The sequence below is a fragment of the Leptopilina heterotoma genome, unplaced genomic scaffold (assembly GCF_015476425.1).
Source record: "Leptopilina heterotoma isolate Lh14 unplaced genomic scaffold, ASM1547642v1 Lhet_263, whole genome shotgun sequence".
In the NCBI taxonomy this organism is placed as follows: Eukaryota; Metazoa; Arthropoda; class Insecta; order Hymenoptera; family Figitidae; genus Leptopilina; species Leptopilina heterotoma.
Genome location: NW_025110973.1, coordinates 207,044 through 234,913, shown reverse-complemented (window position 1 = coordinate 234,913; position 27,870 = coordinate 207,044). Strand labels below are relative to the sequence as shown.

Here is a 27,870-nt window from a genome sequence, read left to right as displayed (position 1 = left end):
TTTAATTTTAATTAATTAGAAAGCAACATATTATTGTTTTCAATATTATGTATAATAAAAAGTATTTTTAAATATATTGTTTCATGTGAAACTGATCGATGATTTTTCTATCTTTTCAGCAATTTTCTTGAATTTTTTTTTCTTGTAGCTATAAGGGTAAGAAATAATAAAGTGAAGTCGATTTTGAAAATTTCATAATATTTTTGAAAATATTTAATTAAATTTGAAAAATGTACTATTTTTTTTAACTTTCTACAGAAAAGGTTAAATTATACCTACATTCAATTAATATGTATTTTATTTGAAAAATATTGGAATAGTTTTAATGAAACTACACGTGCGTGTTATTCTAGCTATTTCAGAAAAATATTTGCTTATAGGTCTATTTATTTTAAAAAATATATTCAAAAATTAGGATTAAACTGATTATTTAATGATTTTCAGATTACGAAGAACCTCTTTTTAAACTTCTATCAAAATCAAGAGACATCATCATCTATTACACACAGTATTAATGAAAATGGACAATCCGAATTTGTATGTATATTTCATTTGTTTCTCATTCTCGCCAATTCAATATTTTAAAAAATAAACTTTTTTACATTTTAAAGAATGGAATTATTAATATGGAAACATGGTAATAAGTCCAATGTCAACTCACCTACGGAAACGTCGTGAGTTAAAAAAATATACTCATCCATCATTTGAAAAGGCAGAAAATGGTTTTATAAATGCTAATGAACATATAATTTATAAACATACTCCTATTAATGCTACCCGTAAGTATTTTTCGCTTTTTTCACATTTGAACAATATTAGAAAATATCAAAAATTTCATTTTAGTTAAGTGTATTACATTCGTATAGTTATAAATACAAACATTTTGTGAAATAAAGGATGGGAGATGCAAAAATTTTATTGTCCAAAAAGCCAGAAATACCAATTATTCTATATAGATGACGAATTCTCTGAAAAAATGAATATTTTTTAAAAGTTTGACAATTAGATACACTTAAATTCCTCTTCTGTTGGGGTGACGATTTTTGCAGCACTGATGAAAAAGTTCAGTGAACAGGGCGATGCACAATTAGATATATTTAATTCAGTCAAGTTAGATGGAGTGCCTTTATAATACCATATCTAAAAAGAGAGAATTAGCAATACAATAATTAATATTACAAAATTTTTGAAGAAACGATAAATTTTGCGCTAATTAGGTATCCAATAGATTTGAATTCATATTATACCTTAACATAGTACTTGCTTTCTAAGGACAATAATTCAACAATGACTGCACTTGTAAATTCTGGTAGATGTGGTTCTACTAAATTGAGTGAGGACAAAAATGCTAAAATATTTATATCATGTCCACTGTATAGATTTATTTTTGGATAAACAGTGTCTGATTGAATTTTTACCGATTTCATGTTCTCTATTACTGTTCGCACAAATCCACCTAGAATTAAAATTATATTTTACAAATTATGTACATACATAAGTATGAACCAGTGAAAGTATTTAAAAATATGAAATTTACGGCAGGGACGGATTTATAAAGAGGCAAACTAGGCAACTGCCTATAGGCCCCCATCATCTAAAATATTTTTTACAAAAAGTGTAAAAAAATTTTTTTTTTAAAAGTATTTTACAAAATAATTTTAAGTGTTTAGAAATTTAAGCGCTTAATTCATATATATAAAATATTACTTAAAATTTTAATCTTGGTAAATTTTTGAAAAACCCTTTCCTTACATGGGGCCCCCACCAGGATTGCCTAGGGCTCCCTGTCAAGTAAATCCGGCCCTGCTTTACGGATTGCAATTATTAATAAAACTTCTCCAAAATTCAATTATTATCAAAAACTTTAAATGAAATTAATTTTTAAATCAATTTTTATTAAAAAAAATTCTACGAGAATTACATTATTTAAATATAAACATAGACAATTTATTGAATAATTATGTAAATGTTTCTTACAATTGAATTCTTATACATAATTTTTTTTTAATTTTTTAAAAATTTATTTTTTTTTTTAATTTTTTTTACTTTTTTCTAATTTTTTTTTTTAATTGAATTTTTTCGACGAATTTTAATAACAATTTTAAGAATAATTACATTTTTCGAAGGAATACGTTTAAAATTGATTTAAAAATAATTGAAATTCTGCAATTTGAGTTTTATTATTTATTAAAATAATTAAATTATTGCGAAGAATTTTATAAAAAAAAGTTTCAAACAATTGATTTCTTTTTAAAAAAAATTTATGCAAATTCTATTATTATTATTAATATTTGAATTCCTGTGAAATTTTCAATATTTTTAGAAAATAATTGAATATTCATGTCGAATTTTGTCAAAAATTGTTTTTAAATAATTAAATTTTTTTCAGAAATTTTATTAAATTAAAAATATACAAATTATTGAATTAAGAAAAATTTTTTAAAATAATTTAAATTTTGCCATGAATTTTATTAAAATTTTCAAAAAATAATTGAATTTTATTAAAATTTTTGAAAATTGTAATAAATAAATTGTAATAAAATTTTTAAGAATAATTAAATTGTATTATTAAAATAATTGAAATTCTGCAATGAGTTTTATTATTTATGGAAATAATTTGACTCTTCTAAAAATTTTATTATTTATGAAAATAATTGAATCTTTGTGAAAAATTTTATTATTTATGAAAACAATAAAATTATTGTGAAAAAATTTATAAAAAATTTGTAAATGATTGATCTCCTTGTGAAATTTTTATTATTTTATATATGAATATAATTAAATGTTTGCGCAGAATTGCATTAAATATTTTTTTAAATAATTGAATTCATTTGGAAAATTTTTAAAAATAATTGAAATTTTTGCCGAGAATTTTTTCAAAATTTTTTTTAAATAATTGAATTGATTCGAAGAATTTTATAAAAAAAAAATTGTTTAATAATTGAATTCTCGCAACGAATTTTTATTAAAATTTTCAAAAATAATTGAATTCTTACAAAGAACTTTATTAATTTTTTTTTTAAATAATTCATTCCAGCGAAGAATTTTATAAAAATCATTTTAAATAATTGATTTTTTTCGAAAAATTGTGTTTGAAAATTGTATTTGAAAATAATTAAATTCCTCTAAAAATTTTATTATTTATGAAAATAATTGAATTCATAAAAAGAATTTTATTATTTACGAAAATAATTGAATCTCTGTAAAAACTTTATATTATTTATGAAAATAATTCAATTATTGCGAAAAAATTTATTAAAAAAATTAGCAAATCATTGAATTTGGGCAAAGAATTTTAGCAAAAAATTTGATAATCATTATTTTTTTAAAGAATTTCTTTGAGTTTCTTTAAAATAATGCAGTTTCTTTAATAATATAAATTGAAAGTTTTCAAAGTAATTGAATCTTATATGAACAATTTCTTTTAAGTCTGTACAATAATCGTGTTTCTTAAATATAATAATTGAAATTAAACATTTAATTCTTGAATTTTATGAAAATTTTTAGAAAATAATTGAATTCTTTCGAAAAATTTCTTTAATTTATTGAATAACAATATAACAATATTGTTAAATAATTGTATTGAAAATAATTGAATTCCAGAAAAGAATTTTATTAAATGAAAAATAATTTAATTTTTCGATTAATTTTACTATAATTACAAAAATAATTGAATTGTTTCGAAAAATTTATTAAAACTTTAGAAAATAATTGTATTCTTTCGAAAAATGTTATTAAAATTGTATTCAAAAATATTTGAATTTTTGCAAAGAATTTTACTACATATAATTATAAAAGTAATTGGATGCCTTTTAAAAATTTTCTTATTGAATTTTTTCAAGAATTTTATTACAATTTTTGAAAATAATTGAATGTTTGCAATTATTTGTAGCTTCTAAAAAATTCTCCAAATTATATCATCGTTTTTACGAACTTTGCTTGTTTTTTTAGTTAAATTACGGAGTTATTATGGACCTTTTTTTTAAAAAAACAACTGACTTTTACGGACTTTAAAAAAATTTACGGACTTTTACGGGATTTACGGACCTAGTTCGAGCCGTACAGAGCCGTCACTCTGTTTGACTTTTTTACTTGGGGTATATTTGCATAATTATGTATTTGTATTTAAAAATGTTACCTCCATGTAATCTTTTGATCAGATTGTTATAATTCTGAAGCTTTAGATTTAAAATCATCGCATCGTACAGTTTCCCTTTGGGATAAATATTCTCTGTCCAATTTGGTAGAGTAAAGCCCATTTTCTCTAGGGCAACAAAGTTCGCGTATAAGGAATACAAATCTTCTAAATCAGTCATATTTCTTCCAGTTAACATTGTCAGGTTGTTCATGAAATTTTGATAAGATGACACTATTGGAGCTAATTTTGGTGATTGTAATACTTTCCTTCTTTCCTCAAGGTACCTGGTGATGACAATTCTTTTTACTATCAGGACTATACTGTCAGTTACTAATTACTATCAGGTCATTGAAGTACAAAACACCTAAAGAATCAAAAAAATGGTTTTACAGATAACTAACTTGGAACAAATGTGTCTTCGTTGAAACATATTGTCCTTTGATCTATCATTGTAATTTGTTGGAATTGGTTGCCAATTTAAATCTTTCTTCCACTTTTGATTTGTATTCGGTGGATATAAACCTGCTAAGACAAGTTGTAATGTCATTTTCGTACGTTCAAAGTTTGAACTGATACTTTGCACATCATCAGAGACGTATGTTGTTCCCAAGAAGGAATCATATTTTTTACGAAGGAATTCACCAAATTGGAATGCTCTAGCTTTGCCATCCTTAGAAATATTTTTCGTTAGGTAATAATAAAATAACTATTAATAACTATTAAATATTTAAAAAATTTATTTCTATAAATTTACAAAAATAGAAGATAATAAACTTACGTTCGTTAATCCTCCTACGCCAAATGGATAGAAATCTTTAGCTCCATAGGGTAGTTGAGGATACAAAATATCTGGAGTCCGATCTCCATGTCGAAATATCTGTTGACGTTCAAAAAAAAAAGAATTAAAGATGCACTTTACTTATCAGTTAATTTTTAATTTTACACAATAATTATTTAATAATTAATAATTAATAATTATAATACTTGCCACATTTATTTGTTTAATTTCATATTTACAATTGACATCGACTGCCACAGCACTTAATATAAAAATAAGAAGCAATTCCATAATTACTTATCAATCTTAATATACAGATCATTTGAACATTGATGACAATTTTATCGGACAATTGTATTAAGTAACAATAATCACTTTAAATAATTTTTATCAACGTATATATGAATTTCAAATATTTCAATTTTATCTCTTCTGATTAGAAATTTTTTCTCATAAATATATTCTTCAAAAATTTTATTAACTCTAATTTTTAATAGTATATATATACAAAAATGGTAATGCGCAGAACACGAGTGATAAAATTATGAATAAATAAAGTGCACACTTTTCTACTAAACTTTTATTTCTGCCTGTTTATAATAACACACCCCCACCTATATCGAGTGGAAAATAAATAAGTTGACACGTGTTCAGAAACATGTGTAGATAGTCGTTCAAAGAAAATAATTCTTCATTGTTATCTTATTGTCAGGTCTCTGCTACCATTTACCTTATTTCCAAATATAAATCTTTTTCTACCTCTATATGTTGCTTGTGATTAATATTTTATAAATAGACAAAGAGAGAGAATTCTCTAAAATACGGTGGACTTTTTTTTTTATGAATTTATAAAAATTTATCTCAATGACCCGAAATCATAATTTCTATCATACATAGATTTTCTTGATTTTTTTATTTAAAAAATATATAAAGAATATATAAATAATATATATTCTACCTGATATAATGAAATAAACAAAATAATAATTATATAAATTAATATCAATTTGCTCTTTTTTACAATTTTAAAAAATTTCCATTGAACAATATGTTTAAAAGAAAAATTTAAAAATTAAGTTTCTACCCACGTCGAAAAATTCAATGGAAGTACCCCCTGAAAATTCCATGGAATTCCCGTGCGGAGTTTCCATGGAAATTTTGTAAGTTTTTTATTTTAAAAAAAATATTTTAATATTTCCAGGGTTGTCATAGATTAGGGAAAAGTCAGGGATTTTTATTAAAGTATACTAATGGAAAAAATTGAATTTAGAAAAAGTTACAAATAATTGCAGAAATTCAATTTATATTCAAAATGTAATAAAATTCTTCGCAGATATTCAATTATATTCAAAAATTTTTAAAAATGCCACGTCAAAATTATTCAATTGTCTTTAAAAATAATCAAATTTTTTACCGAGAATATCAATTATTTTCACAAATAATTTAATTTTTACCGGAATTTAATTATTTTCATACACAATTTTTTATAAAATTTTTTGAAAAACATCCATTATTTGAAATGCTTTTTATAAAATTCTTCGCTAGAATTCAATTATTTAAAAAAATTTTAATAAAGTTCTTCGTAAGAATTCAATTATTTTTGAAAATTTTAATAAAAATTCGTTTCAAGAATTCAATTATTAAAAAAAAATTTTAATAAAGTTCTTCGTGAGAATTCAATTATTTTTGAAAATTTTAATAAAAATTCGTTTCAAGAATTCAATTATTTAAAAAAAAAAATAAATAAAAAAGTTCTTCGTAAAAATTCAATTATTTTTGAAAATTTTAATAAAAATTCGTTTCAAGAATCTAATTATTTTAAAAAAAATTTTATAAAATTCTTCGAATCAATTCAATTATTTAAAAAAATTTTTGATAAATTTCTCGGTAAAAATTTCAATTATTTTCAAAAATTTTTATGAAATTCTGCGCAAACATTTAATTATATTCATATAAAATAATAAAAATTTCACAAGGAGTTCAATTATTTTTATAAAATTTTTATAAATTTCTTTGCAATAATTTCATTATTTTCATACCTAAATAATAAATTTTTTTTCACAAATATTCAATTATTTTCAGAAATAATAAAATTCTTTCTCTAGGAATAAAATTATTATCATCTATTTTTTTTCGAAAAATGTAATTATTCTTGAAAATTTTATTAAAATTCGTCAAAAAAAAAAAAATTCATTTATTTAAAAATTTTTTGATAAAGTTCTTTATGAGGATTTAATTTTGAAAAACATTCATTTATTCAATAAATTATTTATTTTTCATTTTATTTGTATTTAAATAATTGAATTCTAGTAGAATTCTTTATGAGGATTCAATTTTGAAAAACATTCATTTATTCAATAAATTATTTACTTTTCATTTTATTTGTATTTAAATAATTGAATTCTAGTAGAATTTTCTAATAAAATAATTGATTTAAAAATGAATTTCAGTTAAAATTTTACATAATAATTGAATATTAAAAGCATTATAGCATGAATTTTAAAAAAATAATTAATTTTTGAATATTTTTGAAAATAATTACATTCTTTGAAGAATTTACTTAAAATTCTAATAAAAGAAATTATTTTTAATTATTTTAATTTTATTTTTTTAATTATTTATTTATTTTTTTTAATTATACTTGAAATCCTGCGAAGAGTTTTATTATTTAGGAAAATAATTGAATTCTTGTAAGGATTTTTTATTACATGTGTTTTAAGTAATTGAAGTCTTGTGAAGAATTTTATTATTTATGAAAATAATTAAAAAATATTATTTATGGAAATTTTTTTTTTTTTTTTTTTTTATAAAAATTTTATTATTTATGAAAAAGTAATTGAATTCAAGTGAAAAATTTTATTACTTGTAAAAAATAATTGAATGCTTGGGAATCTTCATGGAAATTCCATGGAATTTCCAGGGGGTATTTCCATGGAATTTTTCGACGTGGGATATTTTTAAAAATTTTCTTTCTACTGCTTTATACACAATGACAATTGTTTTTTTTTTAAAGTAAACGGTAACTTTTATTTACAACAAAAATAGAAACTATTGTCTAAATTTATAAAAGACTTTGCCTTCTAATCTCAATGAATTTATTAAAAAGAGCCACGCGTCAACATCAGATAAGATTTGTATTCATATGAAAAGAAGAGGATTAATAAATATGAATACACTTATGAATGATGCATAGAATTTAGACTTTTTCCTCTTTGTCTTTGTGAATGAAAATGAAAGATCCGGTTTAATTTATTTTTGTCTAAATATATCCGTTACTATATTGTAATATTTATTTGGTAAATGGACAATTTCTATATTTATTCTAATAATAGGACTAGAATTAGTGTTTTAAATTTTTTTAAGAATAAAAATTTGTCAGTTTCTTCTTATCCAAACAATTTAAATTGTTTCTTAACTTTTTCTTTAAAATTGATCGAAAGAAATTAATTTTTATAAATACAATTTTAACTAAAATTTTTTTTTGTTGAAATAATTCAATTTACATTACATTTACATTTTTATTTACATATTACAAATAATTCTTCGAAAGAATTCAATTATGTCGATAAAGAAACAAAATTATTTCTGAAAATTAAATTATTTTGAGGCATTTTGATAAAATTCTTTTCAAAATTCAATTATTTTCATAAATAACAATATTCATCACAAGAATTTAATTATTTTTAAAAGTAATAAATTTCTTTTCGGAAATTCAATTATTTTAAAATATTCTAATAAAATCGTTTGCAAGAATTCAATTATTTCCATAAATAAAAAAATTCTTTTTAGAAATTCAATTATTTTCAAAAATTTTCCAAATGAATTCAATTATTTAAAAAAATGTTTTTTTAAAATTTCTTTTGGAAGAAATCAATTATTTACATAAATATGTAATTTTTCGATAGAATTCAATTATGTCGATAAATAATAAAATTATTCATGAAAATTCAATTATTTAACGGTATTTTAATAAAATTCTTTGTAAAATTCAATTATTTTCATAAATAATAATATTCATCACAAGAATTCAATTATTTTTTAAATTTATAAATTTTTTACTTGGAAATTCAAGAATTTTGGAAAAATCTAATAAAATCGTTTGCAAGAATTCAATTATTTCCATAAATAAAAAAATTCTTTTTAGAAATTCAATTATTTTCAAAAAAAAATGTAATAAAATGCCACACAGAAATTCAATTATTCTGAAAAATTTTAATAGAATTTGTTATAAAATTAATTATTTTTAAAAAATTTTCGTAATTCAATGATTATTTCAATATCTACTATTTTCAGAAAATTTCCAAACATAATTCAATTATTTAAAAAAATTTTTTTGTAAAAATCTTAGTAAGAATTCAATTCTTTTCAAGAATAATGAAAATTTCTCTGGAATTCAATTATTTAAATATTAGAATTTGCATAAAATTAGTCAAAAGAATAGAATTTTTTAAAAAATTTTATAAATTATTCTTTCTCAAGAATTAATTGTTATTGTTTTAATAAAATATTTAAATTCTTTCATGAATAATATGAAATACGTTGCAGGAATTCAATTTATTAGCGTATAGGATAAGAAAGAAGTTAAATATTTTTGATGAACATTAGGAAAAAGTCAGGAAAATAAAAAATATGGAACTAAATTTTTGTCAGTTTTGTGAAGGTGTCTAAAATGATTTTTTTTTTGGTCGTTAAATTTAATTTTTTTAAAGCTAAGTTTGAAAACTATACTTTTTGCTACTTTTTAAAAATTAATTATCGAGTGTGAAGTCTGCGAAAGTGAATTTCATTCTAAGATATTTATAGAATAGGATTTAAATAGGATTTAAAAAAAAAAAAAAAAATTAAAAAAAAAATTTTTTTTAATTTTAAAAGATAAAAAAGTGTAAGAGAAATACATAATTTATTTATCATATTGTAAATTACAATAAGTTTGTAGTAAAGCATAATAATTTCACAGGTTGGTAAAATTCGCTAGCACTTCAATTCTTCATCAGAGGGAATGACGTCTTTTATAATATGAAAGAATGTCGACAATGGACACGGAGATCCACAATTCGGTATTTCTAGTGTCTTAATTACTGATGGAATACCCAAATAGTGTAGAACCTGAAATAATTATTGAAATAATCGGTTTATAATTAATTTAATTCCTCAAAAATTATTATAGAAATCTGCTAGTGTCTAAAGTAAAAACCTATATTTAACCGCATTTTTCTTATAAGATCGACATTATATAAGTATAAACTTCGACCTTAAAAAATTTGGTTACTAGGTTTTTACTTTGGACAGTAGCAGAAATACAGAATACAGATTCTTATAGATACGAGTGTTTAAAATTTAAATTTACCTCAACGTAATAGACTTCGTTAATTGTGTACAATTCTATAATAACAGCGCTGGTGAATTCTGGTAGATGTGGCTGAACAACATTTAGAGATGCTAGCATTGCGTATACATTGAGATCATGGCTACTGTATAGAAATACTTTATGTTTATGCCGATCGCCATCTGCAACTAATTTCATGTCCTCGGCAACTTTTCGTAAAAGGGCTCCTGTAAAGTAATTTTTTTTTTTATTAGAGCAAGTATCCTAAATAATTATAGTATTATGCTTTTGATGACTTTTTGTATTAATAAAAAAAATTATTTACAATTGTAAATAATTCCTACCTCCATTCAGTTTTTTTAGAAGATTGTTGTAATTCATTAAATTGAATGTTGTCACAGTTGAATCATTGAGAATGGATGATAATGTACTGACCCAATTTGGTAAATGTTTGTCCATGTAATTTAAACACACGAGGTTACAATGTAGAGTGTAGAGATCGTAGATGTCATTCATCTTCCATCCTGTTATGTTTGTCAATTCCTCTTTTGCATTTTCGAACCTCTCCAGTTTCTCGGAGATATAGGCCTCCTTTTTTAAGTTCTCGTAATTCTCCAAAAATCTGGTAATTAATGAAAACTGTTACTTATTTTTTAATCATTTAATTTTTTTATATGTCAATTCGACGAATGTGAAAATCATCTTATTTTCTCATTTTCATAAATAATAAAATTTTTACAGGAATTTAATTATTTTCAAACACAATTTTCATATAATTTTTCGAAAAAAAATCAATTAATCATTAAATGATTAATTAAATCATTTGAATTAAAAAAAAAATGATTTAAAAAAATAATTTAAAAAAAAAATGATTTTAAATAAAATGATTGATAAAAATGATTTTTATAAAATTCTTCGCTAGAATTCAATTATTTAAAAAAAAATTAATAAAGTTCTTCGTAAGAATATTCAATTATTTTTGAGAACTTTAATAAAATTCGTTGCAAGAATTCAAATTATTTAAAAAAAATTTTAATACAATTCTCGGCAAAAATTTCAATTATTTTCAAAAATTCTCCAAATGAATTCAATTATTTAAAAAAATATTTAATGCAATTAAATATAATAATAAAATAAAAAAAAAAGTTTTTGAACGATTTTAAAAATTTCTGAAAAATAAAAATTGGTCGATAATTTTGTTTTTTTTTCTACAGAAAATTTAAAAATCTTGATTTTCGACTAAATTCATGAAATTCTTTCATTTTCCATCTAAATTATACTCGAAAAACAAGTTTTTAAAAGAAATTAAAATTTTTTCAAAATTTAAAAATCGTCGTTTTTCTCGTTTTTTTTTTTGATAGGAAATTTAAAAATTGTGATTTTCGTCAATTTCTTCAAATTTTTTGTTTCAGAAAATTTTTGCAATCGTAAATTTCGACTGAATTCGATATTTGTTTGGATTTTCAAACAAAATTATACTCAAAAAATAAGTTTTTGAACAATTTTAAAAATTTCTGAAAAATAAAAATTGGTCGATTTTTTCTTTTTTTTTTCTACAATTTTCGACTAAATTCATGAAATCTTTTCAATTTAATTATATTCATAAAAAATAATAGAAATTTCACAATGAGTTCAATTATTTACAAATTCTTTATAAATTTCTTCGCAATAATTTCATTATTTTCATAAAATTCATCTCACAGGATTTCAATTATTTTTAATACAATTTTTCAGGAATTGCTCAAAAATAATGGAATTATTTTAAAAAATTTAATTTTAATTTCTCGAAAAAATCAATTATTTAAAAAAATGTTTTTTTAAAATTTCTTTTGGAAGAAATCAATTATTTACATAAATATGTAATTTTTCGATAGAATTCAATTATGTCGATAAATAATAAAATTATTCATGAAAATTCAATTATTTTACGGTATTTTAATAAAATTCTGTGTAAAATTCAATTATTTACATAAATAATAATATTTATCACAGGAATTCAATTATTTTTAAAATTTATAAATTTTTTACTTGGAAATTTAAGAATTTTGAAAAAATCTAATAAAATCGTTTGCAAGAATTTAATTATTTTCATAAATAATAAATGGTTTCAATAGAAATTCAATTCTTTTTAAACATTTTAATAGAATTTTTTGGCAATAATTCAATTATTTTTATAAATAATAAAATTCTTCTCTGGAATTCAATTATTTTTGAAAATTTTTAATAAAATTTTTAGCAACTATTCAATTATTTTTATAAATAAAAAAATTCATCGCAGAATTTCAATTATTTTTAATACAATTTTTTAGGAATTGCTCTAAAAATGTAATTATTATGAAAAATTTAATTTCAGTTTCTCGAAAAAATCAATTATTCAAAAAAAAATGTTTTTTTCAAAATTCCTCAGAAGAATTCAATTATTTACAAAAATGTTAGAATTTTTTACCGGAATTCAATTATATTCAATTATTTTAATAAAATTGATCGAAAAAAATTAATTATTTTAAATACAATTTTAATTAAATTTTTTTTTTTGAAATATAATTCAATTATTCTTTTAGATTTTAATAAAATTCTTCCCAAGAATTAAATTATTTACATATAAATAATTCTTCGGAAGAATTCAATTATGTCGATAATAACAAAATTATTCCAAAAAATTCAATTATTTTCAGACATTTTAATAAAATTTTTTTCAAAATTCAATTATTTTAATAAATAATAATATTCATAACAAGAATTCAATTATTTTTAAAAAGTAATAAATTTCTTTTTGGAAATTCAATTATTTTAAAATATTCTAATAAAATCGTTCGCCAAGAATTCAATTATTTTCATAAATAATAAAATGCTTTTCACAATTCAATGATTTTCAATATCTTCTATTTTCAGAAAGTTTCCAAACAGAATTCAATTCTTTTTATGAATAATAAACATCTTGGAAATTCAATTATTTAAATTAAAATTTGCATTAAATTAGTCTAAAGAAATCAATTATTTTAAAAATTTTTATATAATTCTTCGCAAGAATTAAATTTTTTTGATAAATATTTAAATTCTTTTATAAATAATAAAATTCGTTGCAGAAATTTAATTTATTAGCGTAGAATAAGAAAGAAGTAAATGGTTTTGATGAAAATTGGAAAAAAAAAAAAAAAAAAAATTGGAGAAAAGTCATGAAAGTATAGAATGAAATTTTTCTCAGTTTTCTGAAGTGTCTAAAACGAGTTTTTTTGGTCGTAAAGTTTAATTTTTCGATAGCTACTTTTTTATTCTTTTTTTTTTTTTTAGTTTGAAAAAGCTACTTTTTGCTAAATTTTTAAAATTAATTATTAAGTGCAAAGTCTGTTTATATATAAAATCCAACATTAGGTTTAATTCTGTAACATAATTTTAAAACGAAGAACATAGGGATGATATTTAAAAAGATTTCAGTATTTTTATCATTGTTTTCAATATGGTTTTCCTTTTTTCCCATATCCCAAATGGGGGATATTTTTATAAAATTATTTTAAAAATTAAAGCTCTAATGCGTGCATTTTTATGGTCATAATTAGAAATACTTACGAATTACAATAGTATGTTCTCAAAAGTAATTTATCATTCTGCTCAGGAACATAAACTGTTGGTATTGGTTGCCAATCTAAATGAGAGTTCCATCTTTGCAATTCCGATGGGGGATACATTGCTGCTAAAACAAGTTGTAATGTCATTTTTGTTCTTACATAATCCGTACTCTGAGCATAAACATTATCTGGATAGTAAATTGGACCCAGAAATTGATTGTACTTTTCCCTCAATACTTCTCCAAGTTGATAAGCCCTTTTTTTACCATTCTAAAATAGAAAATTAATATTCGACTTCAGCTTTAAAAAGTAAAAAAAAAAAAAAAAAAAAAAAAAAAAAAAAAAAAAAAATTAAAATTAAAATTAAAATTTACTATTTAGAATAAAATAAATAAATTTTGAAAAAATTTCGAATCATACATTCGTCAATCCTCCAACACCATTGGGAAAATAATTATCATTCGTGTAAGGCATCTTAGGGTATACAATATCTGGAGTACGATCTCCATGTCTAAAAACCTGTGGGCATGGAAATTAATTATGAGTAGATAGTAAAGAAAAATTATCACATATATCAATTTAAGAATGAGGTTTATCTGGAAAAAAACTCAAACTGTGCCAAGATCAAAGCTAATTTGACCTTATTTAGTTTTTCAAACGATTTAATAATTTATCAGGTTGCTTTTAAATAATAATAATCTTCAATATTGATTTTTTAATGAAATATTTAATAAAAAAAAAACTATATATTAGCAACGAAACAATTTATGAAAATATAATAATTAAATTCATAATCTTACCACACTGACTAATTTAACGTGTCTTTTTGGTTCACTGGCAATTGTTAATATATTTAATACTGCTATAATTACAAAAGTAGTTAGAGTATTAACAGACATTTCAAAATGTATATGAAAATTTTCTACTCTTACTGTAAAATATATTTTCTATAAAATACTATCCTGTTTTTTAGATTTACAATAATTCTACTCCACCTGAAATAGTTCCAAAAGTAATTTTAATTTTAAAAAATGAACATTCAGGGAAATATTTTTAAAAATATTTTTCAATTTTATAAATAAAATTTATAAACTAAAGATAATTAAAAATAAAAAAAAATTAGAATTTACAAAATAAAATAATTCAAAATAATACAAAATAATTTTTAAAATATTTAAATTGATTTATAGCAATAAACTTGCTGTGTCGAAAGAGATGATACTATTAATTTCAGAAATGATCTTATATGCGAAAAAATATACGGGTTGTATATCAGGTGAGATATAGAATTTTTTTTTTATTTCTGTCTTAATAGAAAAAAAAATAACTCGAATGGAATTTTTTTTACAATCAACTTTTTTTTTGTTAAAAATAATAATTCATAATTAATGAATTGTAAAATATTTAATTTTAATTAATATAAAAAAAATGTCTTACCTACAATATTATTGTAGTCACAAATATATTAATATATTTGAAAGAATAAGGTAGGTATACTGGAAAAAATATAAAGTGCGTAAAAAAAGATTCCGATGTCCCTTAAATAAGCAGTTTGTCGTAAAGAAAATTTATTAAAAAACAAATAATTTCTTTATTTACTTATTTTAAAATGTTTTATTAATAATTTTTTTAAGTGAATTAAAATAAATTATTATTCATCATCAAATAATATCGTATTGCCCCGTTTATTAAAATAAATTGCGCGTGTCTTATTTATGTAAATTTAATATTTATATTAAAATTCATGAAAAAAATGTATATGTAAACTTTATCAAACTGTTAACACACTATTTTTTTGTTTACAATATCAATAAAGTATATTTTACAATTGTGCAATAAATTTATTGTTACAATAAATGACAAACATTTCATTGTATAATCACGAGAATTAATTTGATAAAAATAATTGAATTATTTACTTTATTTGTTTGATTTTAGTTTATGTTTGCGAAATATAATTGACAGCTTATATTAAAAATTATAGGGTTAATAATTCCATGTGTAGTTTTTAATAAGTGGAAAATTTTTTTTATGAATCTAAGAATATTTATATTATATATGAATAATTATATTTTATAAACAAATAACTTTTTTTTCCGGTTCAGTAAATAATTATAATATTAAAAAAAAATTTCGAATTTCTGAAATCTGACTTTATATTCATGATTAGTAGCGAGTACAAAAGAATTTGGATTCGATATATGTGAATTTTAAAAAACTGACATCAGATTCGTAATCAGCGACCCCGAAAACATCCCGATTAATAAGTTTTTAGCCTTTTTAGCTAATCCGATGGATTTTTAATTTTCTCGACCGACATATTGGATCCGCCATTTTGAATTTAGAAAATCTGACATCAGATTCGTAATCAGCGACCCCGAAAACCTCAAAAAAATTAATTTCGATCGAAATGCATCAATTTTAAAAATATCCACCATATTGAATCGGCCATTTTGAATTTTAAAAAACTGACCTCAAATTCGAATTCAGCGACCCCAAAAACCTTATAAATGATGAAATTATTATTTAAATAATCTTTAACGTCTGAGATGTTTTATAAAATAAGGCAAATAATACGAAAACATTCGGACAATGAATAAAAATATATTTACTAATTAGTTAATTTTTCCACGTCAATTGTTTTGAACAAAATTTATATATATATATATATATATATATATATATATATATATATATATATATATATATATATATATATATATATATATATATATATATATATATATATATATATAAATTTTGTTCAAAACAATTGTAGTGAATGCACAATTTTTACAGCATTATTTTCTAGACTCATAGATATTTTAGTTTATCGTGAACTTTGTCCAATATGAGTAAATTAGAGATTAGATTTATATTAGGAAATTCTATTGGGAAATAATTGATACAATAAATTGCTATTATTTCTAAAATAATCAGTTTTCCATTAATGTTTGTTGAATAAGGAAAATATAATGTGATTTTTATGAAAGAAATTTTAACACTTTTTTTATTTGCTTATAGAAAAATTTACCAAACAATTAATTATGGAAAATAGTTATTTTTAATTGTATATGTTAAATTAATTAAATGTATTAATTATATTAACTAAAAGTAACTAATTAACTAAAAATCAGTGTTGTTACTGAACATACATATTAAAAGATTTTAATAAAGTTCCCAATTTTTTTGCCAATTACTATTAAAATCATGATGACATTTAGAAATTTTGTTACAAAGTTTTTAATAATTGTTTTCATTACATGTTCATTGTGTTTCAAAGAGAATTTTTCCTATGAAATTAAATTAGTTAATGTGGTAAGTATTTTTACATTATTACCTTGGTATGTATAGAATATTTTCCAAACATTAGAAATGTCATGTAAAATTTTCTATTTTTTTTAATTAATGAAAATGTTATAAATTAGAATTTATTGATGCCGATGACTGTTATAGAAAAGAAAATAATGAAAAATTATTTGTTCTTAATGTAAAGATAGAAGAGAATATATTACCTATAGTTGACAAACAAAAAACACACGACGTTAGGAACTTTTAAAATATTTTTAAAAATTTATCGCATAACTACTGTTTGCGTTAAAGAAAATTGCAGGATAAATTATTCAATTTATTGTTAAAACGTGACAGAGAAAAACTTTTAGCATGTATTTTTGTAAATTCATGCCAAGGTGATTATAAACCTAATAATGTTTTTTTTTATTTTTCAAAATAAAATAGGTATTCAGGCATGGAGATCGAACACCGGAATTTATATACCCAAATTTTATTGATGTCGATCAAAATTATTATCCTGAGGGTTTGGCAGGTTTGACTAATGTAAGTATAGAGATAGTTTTGATTCTTTATCAGCATTTTTTTTTCCAACATCTAATTACAAACAATTTTTTCAGAAAGGCAAATTACGAGCACACCAGTTTGGAGAGTTACTTCGGTTAATGTATAACGACTTTCTGGGAACCACTTATATTCCAGAAGAAATTTATACACGAAGCACTGATTTCCTCAGGACAAGAATGACTCTCCAACTTGTTCTAGCTGGATTATATCCTCCAAATTCACTACAAAAATGGAATAGTCATTTGAATTGGCAACCAATTGTTACGGACTACGTTCCACAAGAACAAGACATTCTTCTTAATCGTGTATATATCTGCAAATCGTAAGTTACCTTCTCAAGGGGGTCGATTCTGACACTTTTCCACATTCCACCTTCCACTTTCACTTTCCACATTCACATCCCACAATCCACTAGCACTTTCAACTTCCCACTCTGACTTTCCACATTCCACTCACAAACCCACCTTCCACTCCCCACTCTCACTTTCCACATTTATTTTCTACCTTCCCACTCCTTACTTCCCACATTAACATCCCACCTTCCACTACCACTTTCAACTTCCCACCTTCCACTTAACACTCTCACTTCCCACATTCACTTCCCACCTTCCACTTTCTAATTACCACTTTAAACTTCCCACATTCCATTTTCCCTATCCACTCACAAACCCACCTTCCACTCCCCACTCTCACTTTCCACATTTATTTTCTACCTTCCCACTCCTTACTTCCCACATTAACATCCCACCTTCCACTACCACTTTCAACTTCCCATCTTCCACTCCCACTTTACACTCTCATATCCCACTTTCCATTTCCCACATTCACATCCCACCTTCCACTTTTAACTACCACTTTCAACTTCCCACCTTCCACTCCCACTTTACACTCTCAGTTCGGAACTTTCCACTTCCCACATTCACATCCCTCCTTCCACTTTTACTACCACTTTCAACTTCCCACTTTTCACTCACACTTTCCACATTTACTTCTCACCTTCCACTTACCATTCCCACTCTCACTTCCCACAATAACATACCACCACCTTCCACTATCACTTTCAACTTCTTACCTTCCACTTAACACTCTCACTTTTTACATTCACATCCCACCTTCAACTTTCTAATTACCACTTTCAACTTCCCACCTTCCATTTTCCCTATCCACTTACAATTCACTCTTCCCACCCTTACTTCCCAGTTTCACTTTCCACTTCCCTTCTGTCACTTTCCACTTACCATACCCACTTTCACTTTCCATTGTCCACATTCACATCCCACAATCCACTAACACTTTGAACTTCCCACCTTCCACTCCCACAGTACACTCTCATTTCCCACTTTCCACATTCACATCCCACTTTCCACTCACACTTTCCACATTTACCTCTCACCTTCCACTTACCATTACCACTTCCCACTTTTACTTTCCACATTAACATATTACCTTCCATTACCACTTTAAACTTCCCACCTTCCACTTAACACTCTCACATTCCACTTTCCACATTCACATCCTACCTTCCGCTTTTCACATCCCACTCTCACTTTTCACGCTCACTTCCCACATTTACTTCCCACTCTCACTTCCCACATTTACATCCCGCCTTCCTTTTTCTATTGCAACTTTCCACTCTTACTTCCCGCATTAACATCCCACTTTCCACTCTCACTTTCCACATTTACTTCCTACCTTTCACTTTCTACTCCCACTTTTCACTTTTACTTTCCATATTCACATCCCACCCTTCACTGTCTACTACCATCATCAACTTCCTCTCTCACTTCCTACCTTACACTTATCACTTTTCACTCGCACTTCCCACTTTCCCCGCATTAACATCCCATTTTCCACATTCACTTCCAGCCTTTCACTTTCTACTCCCACTTTCCACTCTCACTTTTCACTTTTACTTTCCACTTTCCACTTTCCACATCCCACCCTTCACTGTCAACTACCATCTTCAACTTCCTCTCTCACTTCCCACCTTACACTGGGGCGCATGATTATTCCCCAAATGTCATTTTTCCGAAATGTCATTTTACCGAACTGCACTTTTGCGAATAGTCAATTTTGCGAAATGTCACTTTTGCGAATTGTTATTTTTTCGAAAAGCTATTTTTGCGAATTGTCATTTTTGCGAATCGCAATTTTTACGAATTGTCAATTTTTTCGAAAAGTTATTTTTGCGAATCGCCATTTTTACGAATTGTCAATTTTCCGAAAAGTCATTTTTGCGAATTGTCATTTTTACGAAAAGACATTTTTGTCAAATGTCATTTTTGCGAAAAGAGATTTTTCTGAAATGTCATTTTTACGATTAGTCAATTTTTCGAAAAGTCATTTTTGCGAATTGACATTTTTGAGAAATGTCATTTTTGCGAATTATTACTTTTGCGATTTGTCAATTTTTCGAAAACTCATTTTTGCGAATTGTCATTTTTACGAAAAGACATTTTTGTGAAATGTCATTTTTGCGAAAAGCTATTTTTACGAATAGTCATTTTTACGAATTGCCATTTTTACGAATTGTCAATTTTCCGAAAAGTCATTTTTGCGAATAGTCATTTTTACGAATTGCCATTTTTGCGAATTGTCAATTTTCCGAAAAGTCATTTTTGCGAATAGCCATTTTTACGATTTGTCAAATTTCCGCGAAGTTAATTTTGCGAATTGTCATTTTTGCGAAAAATACAATAGAAACTTGTAGGTATCTATAAATTCACTATTGTATTTTTCGCAAAAATGACAATTCGCAAAAATGACTTTTCGGAAAATTGATAATTTGTAAAAATGGCGATTCGCAAAAATGACTTTTCGGAAAATTGACAATTCGTAAAAATATCGATTCGCAAAAATGACAATTCGCAAAAATAGCTTTTCGCAAAAATAACAATTCGTAAAAGTGACATTTCGCAAAATTGGCTTTTCGCAAAAATGACTATTCGCAAAAGTGCAGTTCGGTAAAATGACATTTGGGGAATAATCATGCGTCCCCCTTACACTTATCACTTTCCCCTCCAAATAGTAGAAATGTGAAGAGTAGAAATGGGAAGTAGAAGGAGGGAAGTGATAGTGTAAAGTGGGAGTAGAAATTGGAAGGTAGGAAGCAAGAGTGGAAGGTGGGATGTGAATGTGGGAAGTAGAAAGTGAATGTAGGCAGTGTAAAGTAGAAGGTGGTAAAGGAGAATGGAAAGTGAGAGTTTGAAGTAGAAAGTGGGAAGTGAATGTAGGAAATTATAATGGAATGTGTGAGTGGGAAGTGAGAGTGGAAAGTAGGAATTGAAAGTGAGTGTAAGAAGTGCAAATGGAAAGTGAGAGTGGAAGGTGTGAAATTAAAGTGGGAAGTGAGAGTGGTAGGTGGAAAGTTGAAGGTGAATGTGGGCAGACGAAAGTAAGAGTTAAAGAGGGAAGTGAATGTGGGAAATGAGAATGGAAAGTGAGAGTGGAAAGTTGGAAGTAAACTGAGATGTGAATGTGTGGCAGTGGGAAGGGAGATTGGTAATTGGAATGTGGGAATGGGAAGTGGAAGGAGGAAAGTGATAGTGTAAAGTGGGAGTGGAAATTGGAAGGTGGGAAGTGAGAGTGGGAATTGGTAAGGTAGGAAGTAAGAGTGGGAATGGAAGTGAAAGGAGGGAAGTTACAGTATAAAGTGGAAGTGGAAATTGGAAGGTGGGATGTGAAAGTAGGCAGTGGGAAGTAAGAGTGAAAGGTGGGATGTGAATGTGGAAATGGGAAGAGTAAGGAGGGAATTGATATTGTAAAGTGAGATGTAAATGTGTGACAGTGGTGAGATTGGTAATTGGAATGTGGGAATGGGAAGGTGGGAAGTGATAGTGGGAATTGGCAAGGTAGGAAGTAAGAGTGGGAATGAAAGTGGAAGGAGGGAAGTGATATTGTAAAGTGAGATGTAAATGTGTGGGAAGTGAGAGTGGTAATTGGAATGTGGGAATGGGAAGTGGAAGGGGGGAAGTGATAGTGTAAAGTGGAAGTGGAAATTGGAAGGTGGGAAGTGAATGTGGGCAGTGGAAAGTGAGAATGTAAAGTTGAAGGTGGGAAGTAAGAGTGTGAATGGAAGAGGAAAGAGGGAAGTTACAGTGTAAAGTGGGAGTGGAAATTGAAAGGTGGGATGTGAATGTGGAAATGGGAAGTGTAAGGAGGGAAGTGATATTGTAAATTGAGATTTGAATGTGTGGCAGTGGGAAGTGCGATTGGTAATTGGAATGTGGGAATGAAAAGTGGAAGGGGTAAGTGACAGTGTAATGTGGGAGTGGAAATTTGAAGGTGGGATGTGAATGTGGGAAGTGGAAAGTGAATGTGGGCAGTGGAAAGTGAGAATGTAAAGTTGAAGGTGGGAAGTGAATGTGGGAAATGAGAATGAAAAGTGGGAGAAGGAAGTGAAAGTGAGAGTGAGTAGTGGAAAGTGAAAGTGTGATTCATTCAGTCGATTATCTTTAATTCAAACATTAAAACTGATTTACTACTTATTTTCATATCAAGGGTTGAAGAGGAGCATAATAGAATACTAAATCATCCCAATGTGATAAAAAGAATAAAAAGCTACAAGAATTTAACCAAAGAATTGACGTCCTTGTCTGGAATAAACATAACAACACCTAGAGATATTTTCACACTTTACTGCGATCTTTTATCTTTAAAACACCTGGAACATGATTTACCCTCATGGATAGATAAATATTTACAAAACAAACAATTTTTAGAAGCAGGACTAAAAAGATTAGAATTTGTCAACTACAATAAAATTATACAACGGTTAAATTCAGGTAAATTTTAACTAATTCGCAATTAAACTAATTGAAATTAATTCTATAAAACTTTATCATCACAGGACCCTTAGTTCGAAAAATTATAGAAGACATGAAAGTTACAATCAGTGGTACAATGGAAAAGAGACAAAAAATATTTTTATACAGCAGTCACGATATAAATGTATACTCTTTGTTAGCTGCACTTAATGTTGTGGTACCGCATGTACCAGAATTCACTAGTGCTGTAATTATAGAACTTCTTCATATGGATAAGAAATACTTTGTCAAAGTAAGTATTCCAGTTTTGTTTTATAACCAAAGTGCAGAAGATTAAAAATTTACTTTTTCTTAACAGATTTTACACTATTTGGGAGAACCATCTGAAGTACAAGAATTGACTATTCCAAACTGTACATCACCTTGTTTGTTTGAAAAATTTTTAGAGTTGACGAAAAATATTATTCCATCTGACGAGGAAATTAATTGCATGTAGATTTATTAATTAGATATTAATTGTATGTATAAATAAAAATAACAATTGTCATTTTGTAATATAATTTTCTTTATTCTAAATATTACATGATTATAAATATTTTGAAACTGCTAATTACTAATTTGCTGGTTCACTGTAATAGTGTATAACAATATTCTAATATACTAATAATCTTTGAGTGGAAAAAAATCAAGTTGTCCTAAAAAAATCCATGTCCCATTAAAATTGACTACCACACAAATTACATATAATAATCTTCGTATTTTCATTCATTCATTCATTCATTCTGTCCGCAGTTTGAAGTTAGTTTTTGTGTATGCTTTTGTTTTTTCTTTTTAAAAACACTTTGCCTGAAAGATCGAAATTATACAGTTTTTCGATTTGTCAATCTCAATTTTTATTGTTTACGAAGAAAAAAGGTTAAAAGATAGTTATTTTTTTAAGGTAAGAAATTTTCGTAATGTTGATTTATCAATAATATTTTTGTTTATTTTTTAAAATTTTTAGTTTCTTTTGGAAAAAAATTTGTGTAATTTATGTTCTTTAATCACAATTTTTATTCTTTTTTAAATTAATGAAAAAAATTTGTAGGTAGAATTTGTGAATTTCATAATTACAATTTTTATTTTTCTATGTGTATAAAGATTATTTTATATTTTACATAGCTAAAAAGCGCGCGTGTAGTTTCTCTTTCTAATGTTAATAAATATTTAACAATCATGGCTATTAACAATTCACATTTTTTAGTAAAAAAAAGCAAAATTTAATTTCATTTGAAGAATTTCTTTAATAAGATTTAATTTTTGAAACTTCTAAAAATGAATTAATTTCAGTTTCTTTCAGAAATTAATGGAAAAACTTGAATAATTTCTTTCTCTTTATTTAAAATCGAAGAAAAAAATAATTAAATTTGGACTATTTATATTTATCATCATCAACTTTTTTTTAAAAACTTCTATTTTGTAATTAATTTTGCCAATCATATTGTTTTAACAATATTTGTATAGTATTTTTTTTGCATAATTTCTATGTATTTATCACAATTTTTTTAACAAAATCAAAATATTATTTTTTTAACAAAGCAAATTTTTTCATTCTTTTCTATTTTAAAAAATAAGTGTTGTTAAAAAATTCTGTCTGACAAAACGAATTTTTATATTTTCTTTTATTTATTTCTAAAAAAAGTCGAAAATAATTTAACAAAATTTTAAAGGTTATTAAAAAAAAATTTTTAAATTTGAGTAATTTCTTAATTTTTTAAACATAATTTTTAATAAAATTTTGATTTTTTTAGAAATAGATGAAAAAAATTATCATAATTTCTATAAAATGACCAAGAATTTTTTACAACGCCCCTAACAAAAACTACACTTTTAATTGTTATAAACAATATTAATTAACAAATAGTTAGCTTTGATTCCTCTCCACTAAAGAATTTTTTTCACATTTTTTTTAATTTAAATTTATTTGAAGATTATATTTGTCCTTTTTGTTTAAAAAATATTTTATTTAAATTGTTATAAACAATATTAATTAATATCAAATAGTGAATTTTGCATCCTCTTCACAAAAATTTTTTTTATGTTTACTTTTAAATTTATGTTCATTCAAAGAATATAAGAATATAAAAAATATAATTACTTTCCTTAAATAGGCTGTGAAATTTTTTAATATATTTGACAAAAATTCAAAAAAGTTATTTTTTAAACAAAAAGCATATAATTAAATTCTTTATAATTTAGGTTCCCTGACTACTAAAAACATCCCCATTAATTTTTAGCAAACCTGTTTTGAGTTAATAATTTTTTCTTAAATGATGCATAAATTTGTTATTATAAAAAATGTATAAAAAGTATAAAAGTATAAATGTTTTGTCACAATTAACTAATTTTTTCTGTAATTTCTTTTTTAAATTTAATGCATATCTCCCATTGTATTATATTAATTTTTATTTTCTAATCATTCTAAAAAATGTTTATTACATTTAAAAATAGAAAATAAAATAAAATAGAAAATCAGCAAACTTTTTTTTTTCTCTATTTTTAAAGAAAAATTTGAATATTTTCAAAAAATTGTTATTGAGAAAGAGAAATTAAACAATTTTCTTTTCTTTTAAAAAAAATAATATATAATAATATAATCTTGTAATAATAATAATTGACAAATCAAGATCACGCAACTTTTTTCCAATTTTAATACAAAAAAATTAAAGCTTTTAACCAAATTTTGTTTATAACAATTAATCAAAATTATAAATTTTTTTCATTTATTTCTGAAAGAATTTCAAAAAATATTTAACGGAATGTTAAATATTATTCAGAAAAAGGTAAACAAACTTGAATATGGTCAGTTGGGGTAAATATAGAAACAGATTTGTTAAGTTTCACCAATAACATAAGTTTTTTCTTTTAAATTGGAATACTTTCGGTTTTCTTGTGTATTGAGTTATTATTTCACTTCCGTGGAACAATTTTATGGCGAAGAAAAAAATATGGGTATCATCGCAATAATCAACTGTTTCTATTTACCTCTAAATTTTTCAACTTTGCAAAAATTTAGGGGTAAATAGAAACAGTCTCCTACTTTTTATTAAAGTTTGTAAAATGAAAAAATCAAAGTTGATTTTTGTTATAGTATTAATAAGAGATAATTGTAAATTTTAGTATGAATTTTTAGTTTATTTTTTTACAGTGTGCGTACTAAAATAAGTCTGATTTTATTTGTAAAGATTAGAAATACTACGATAATAATTGTTTTGATACAATTAACTATTTTTTTTTAATTTAATGATGAAAAAGAATGAAAATATAAATTGTAATTTTAATTCGTGACCAATTGTATTCCTTTAATAATGAAAATAGAATGTGCACGCGCGCTTTAAGCGCGCGTATCTAATGCTAGTTATTAATTAAACTTTAATTAAAATTTGAAATTATATTAAAATTTCTCGATTCACGCCTTTTATTCTCTGAAACTATCGCAAAGTATTTTAATACTTAATGTGATAATACAAATATTATTATATCAAATTTTCTTTTTGCAAAAATATAAATAATCATAAAAGCTGCAACAATTTTATTTTATCTATTTGACTATAAATTTTTTAAGACTGAATAACATTCAGGTGTTTAAAGGTGAAGTCTAATCTTTATTTTCCAACCTATAATTATTTTGTTAAACTTTAAAGAAAAACTTTTTAAATAAACATATTAGTTTAGAAAATATAATCCATACAATAAGAATAAAATAAACATATTGAAGCCATTAGGCCAGAAAAAAAATCGAACATTCTTTAATATTTATGATTTTTCCCCATTTTTTTATTTAAGAATTTAAAAAATAATTTCTACATTTTAGCATTTAAAATTATAAAAAGTTTTTGTAAAAATTTAAAAATGGCAAAATTTTTAAAAAACCAAATTATTTAGTTGAGAAAACAGAATTATTTGTTTAAATGTTATTTATTATAGTACAACAAAAATATTCAGTTGGCTCAACCAAATTGCTTCTTATAGTTAGTAAAAATGAAACTTTCTTTTTTTCAAAATATAAAAAATTTTATTTTTTCTTATATTATTTACTATTTCAGGCCTAACCATAAATTATTATTTAAAATTTTATTTTAATTAATTTTATAATCAATTCTTTCTAGAAAGTTCTATAAGAATTCATTTATTTAAATATCAATGTAAAAACCACTGCGCAAAGTTAAAAAAAAAACTCTAATTTTTGTATTCAATTTATGAAAACTTTGCTTCTTTGTAAAAATTTCATTTCATGAATTTTATAATATAATATTGCATTATTATTCGTATATTATTTGCAAATTTAAAACCAAGGAACTGCAAAGAAATTTTTTACCAAATTATTTCTTAAAATTGCTTTCTTATAAAGAATTATAGAAAAATTTTTTTCATTAATTAAATTTTTTCGAAGAATTGTAATAAAATTTTTAATAATAATTGCATTCTTCGAGAAATTCATTATGAACGGAACCCGCACCTGAATTCTCAACTATATAACATGAATATAATTAATAACACTGTAACTTTTGATAAAATTAAAATTTCATCAATTTTTATTAGAAAATTCTACGAGAATCCAATTATTTAAATACAAAAAGAAATAATTTATTGAATGTTTTTTAAAAATGAATTCTCATTTAAAGAATTTTATCAACAAATTTTTAAATTGGTGATTAAAATTCTTTTGACGAATTTCAATAAAATTTTTAAGAATATAATTTCATTTTTCAAGAAATTAGATTAAAATTGTATTAAAAATAATTAAATCTCTGTAAAAAATTTGATTAAATTGAGAAAAGTTTTTTAAAATAATTGAAATTTTGCCAAGAATTTTATTAAAAATTTTGAAAAAAATAGAATTGTTAAAAAGAATTTCATTAAAATTTTTGAAAATAATTTAATTCTTTTGAAAGAAATTTAATTATAAATATTTATAAATTAAATTCTTGCAACGAATTTATAAAAAAAATTTCTAAATAAATAAATTTTTTTGAAAAATATTAAGTTAATGTTAATTGTAATTATATTTCAAATTTTATTATTTATTTATGAAAGTAATTATAATTTTGGGAAGAATTTTATTCAAATTTTTTTTTTTAAATAATTGAATTCTTTTAGAATAAATCAAAATTTTTTTTGAAAAAAAATACTTTATTTGTGTTCTTTCTATCTATTTGCGTATTAAATAATAATTTTCTTTTTTAATCTACGTGTATGCTCGCGTTACACACCTGTAGTTTCTCCATTGGTTGACAATACATTTATTCGCTGATAAATCATATGTTTCTCCTCTTTGCACCTGTAGTTTTTCTATTGGTTAAACATCGTATAATAAAAAATATTTTTCTGTTTCTAATCTCAACTTGTTACATCTGTTGGTTTTCTATTCGTAAACAGTACATCTATTCACTGATGGA

General features: G+C 23.8%; 3 protein-coding genes across 5 annotated transcripts; 1 reads left to right on the top strand and 2 right to left on the bottom strand.

Moving 5' to 3' along the window:
- Nucleotides 1-198: 198 nt before the first annotated feature.
- Nucleotides 199-5,531, bottom strand: LOC122503500 (venom acid phosphatase Acph-1-like). Its single transcript, XM_043614068.1, has 6 exons — nt 5,127-5,531; nt 4,917-5,015; nt 4,540-4,808; nt 4,139-4,422; nt 1,248-1,456; nt 199-1,140 (listed from the first exon to the last, which is right to left on the bottom strand). The coding sequence occupies exons 1-6, from the start codon at nt 5,205-5,207 to the stop codon at nt 1,003-1,005; spliced, it is 1,080 nt and encodes a 359-aa protein (XP_043470003.1). The 5' UTR covers nt 5,208-5,531; the 3' UTR covers nt 199-1,002.
- A 4,268-nt stretch (nt 5,532-9,799) lies between these two features.
- LOC122503469 (venom acid phosphatase Acph-1-like) lies at nt 9,800-27,820 on the bottom strand. Of its 3 annotated transcripts, none has more exons than XM_043614031.1 (8): nt 27,685-27,820; nt 15,246-15,304; nt 14,609-14,803; nt 14,229-14,327; nt 13,810-14,078; nt 10,587-10,864; nt 10,264-10,469; nt 9,800-10,022 (listed from the first exon to the last, which is right to left on the bottom strand). In XM_043614031.1, the coding sequence occupies exons 3-8, from the start codon at nt 14,705-14,707 to the stop codon at nt 9,888-9,890; spliced, it is 1,086 nt and encodes a 361-aa protein (XP_043469966.1). In that variant the 5' UTR covers nt 14,708-14,803; nt 15,246-15,304; nt 27,685-27,820; the 3' UTR covers nt 9,800-9,887. The 3 variants fall into 3 exon arrangements, with proteins under 3 accessions (XP_043469966.1, XP_043469964.1, XP_043469965.1); XM_043614029.1 differs by lacking the exon at nt 27,685-27,820 and adding an exon at nt 17,324-17,420; XM_043614030.1 differs by lacking the exon at nt 27,685-27,820 and adding an exon at nt 17,149-17,289.
- On the top strand, nt 16,754-22,987 carry LOC122503468 (venom acid phosphatase Acph-1-like). Its single transcript, XM_043614028.1, has 6 exons — nt 16,754-17,126; nt 17,547-17,645; nt 17,720-17,988; nt 22,167-22,450; nt 22,516-22,724; nt 22,791-22,987. The coding sequence occupies exons 1-6, from the start codon at nt 17,019-17,021 to the stop codon at nt 22,926-22,928; spliced, it is 1,107 nt and encodes a 368-aa protein (XP_043469963.1). The 5' UTR covers nt 16,754-17,018; the 3' UTR covers nt 22,929-22,987.
- Nucleotides 27,821-27,870: the final 50 nt, after the last annotated feature.

Coding starts and splice junctions, on each gene's coding strand:
- LOC122503500 (XM_043614068.1), bottom strand. CDS start 5,207: ATGGAATTGCTTCTTATTTTTATATTAAGTGCTGTGGCAGTCGATGTC. Junction 1,457..4,138: donor GATCAAAAGATTACATGGAG/GTAACATTTTTA, acceptor TTTTAATTCTAG/GTGGATTTGTGCGAACAGTA. Junction 1,141..1,247: donor AAAGCAAGTACTATGTTAAG/GTATAATATGAA, acceptor CTCTCTTTTTAG/ATATGGTATTATAAAGGCAC.
- LOC122503469 (XM_043614031.1), bottom strand. CDS start 14,707: ATGTCTGTTAATACTCTAACTACTTTTGTAATTATAGCAGTATTAAAT. Junction 14,079..14,228: donor GTGTTGGAGGATTGACGAAT/GTATGATTCGAA, acceptor TTTCTATTTTAG/AATGGTAAAAAAAGGGCTTA. Junction 10,865..13,809: donor AGAACATACTATTGTAATTC/GTAAGTATTTCT, acceptor ATTAATTACCAG/ATTTTTGGAGAATTACGAGA.
- LOC122503468 (XM_043614028.1), top strand. CDS start 17,019: ATGATGACATTTAGAAATTTTGTTACAAAGTTTTTAATAATTGTTTTC. Junction 17,127..17,546: donor AAATTAAATTAGTTAATGTG/GTAAGTATTTTT, acceptor AAAATAAAATAG/GTATTCAGGCATGGAGATCG. Junction 17,646..17,719: donor GTTTGGCAGGTTTGACTAAT/GTAAGTATAGAG, acceptor CAATTTTTTCAG/AAAGGCAAATTACGAGCACA.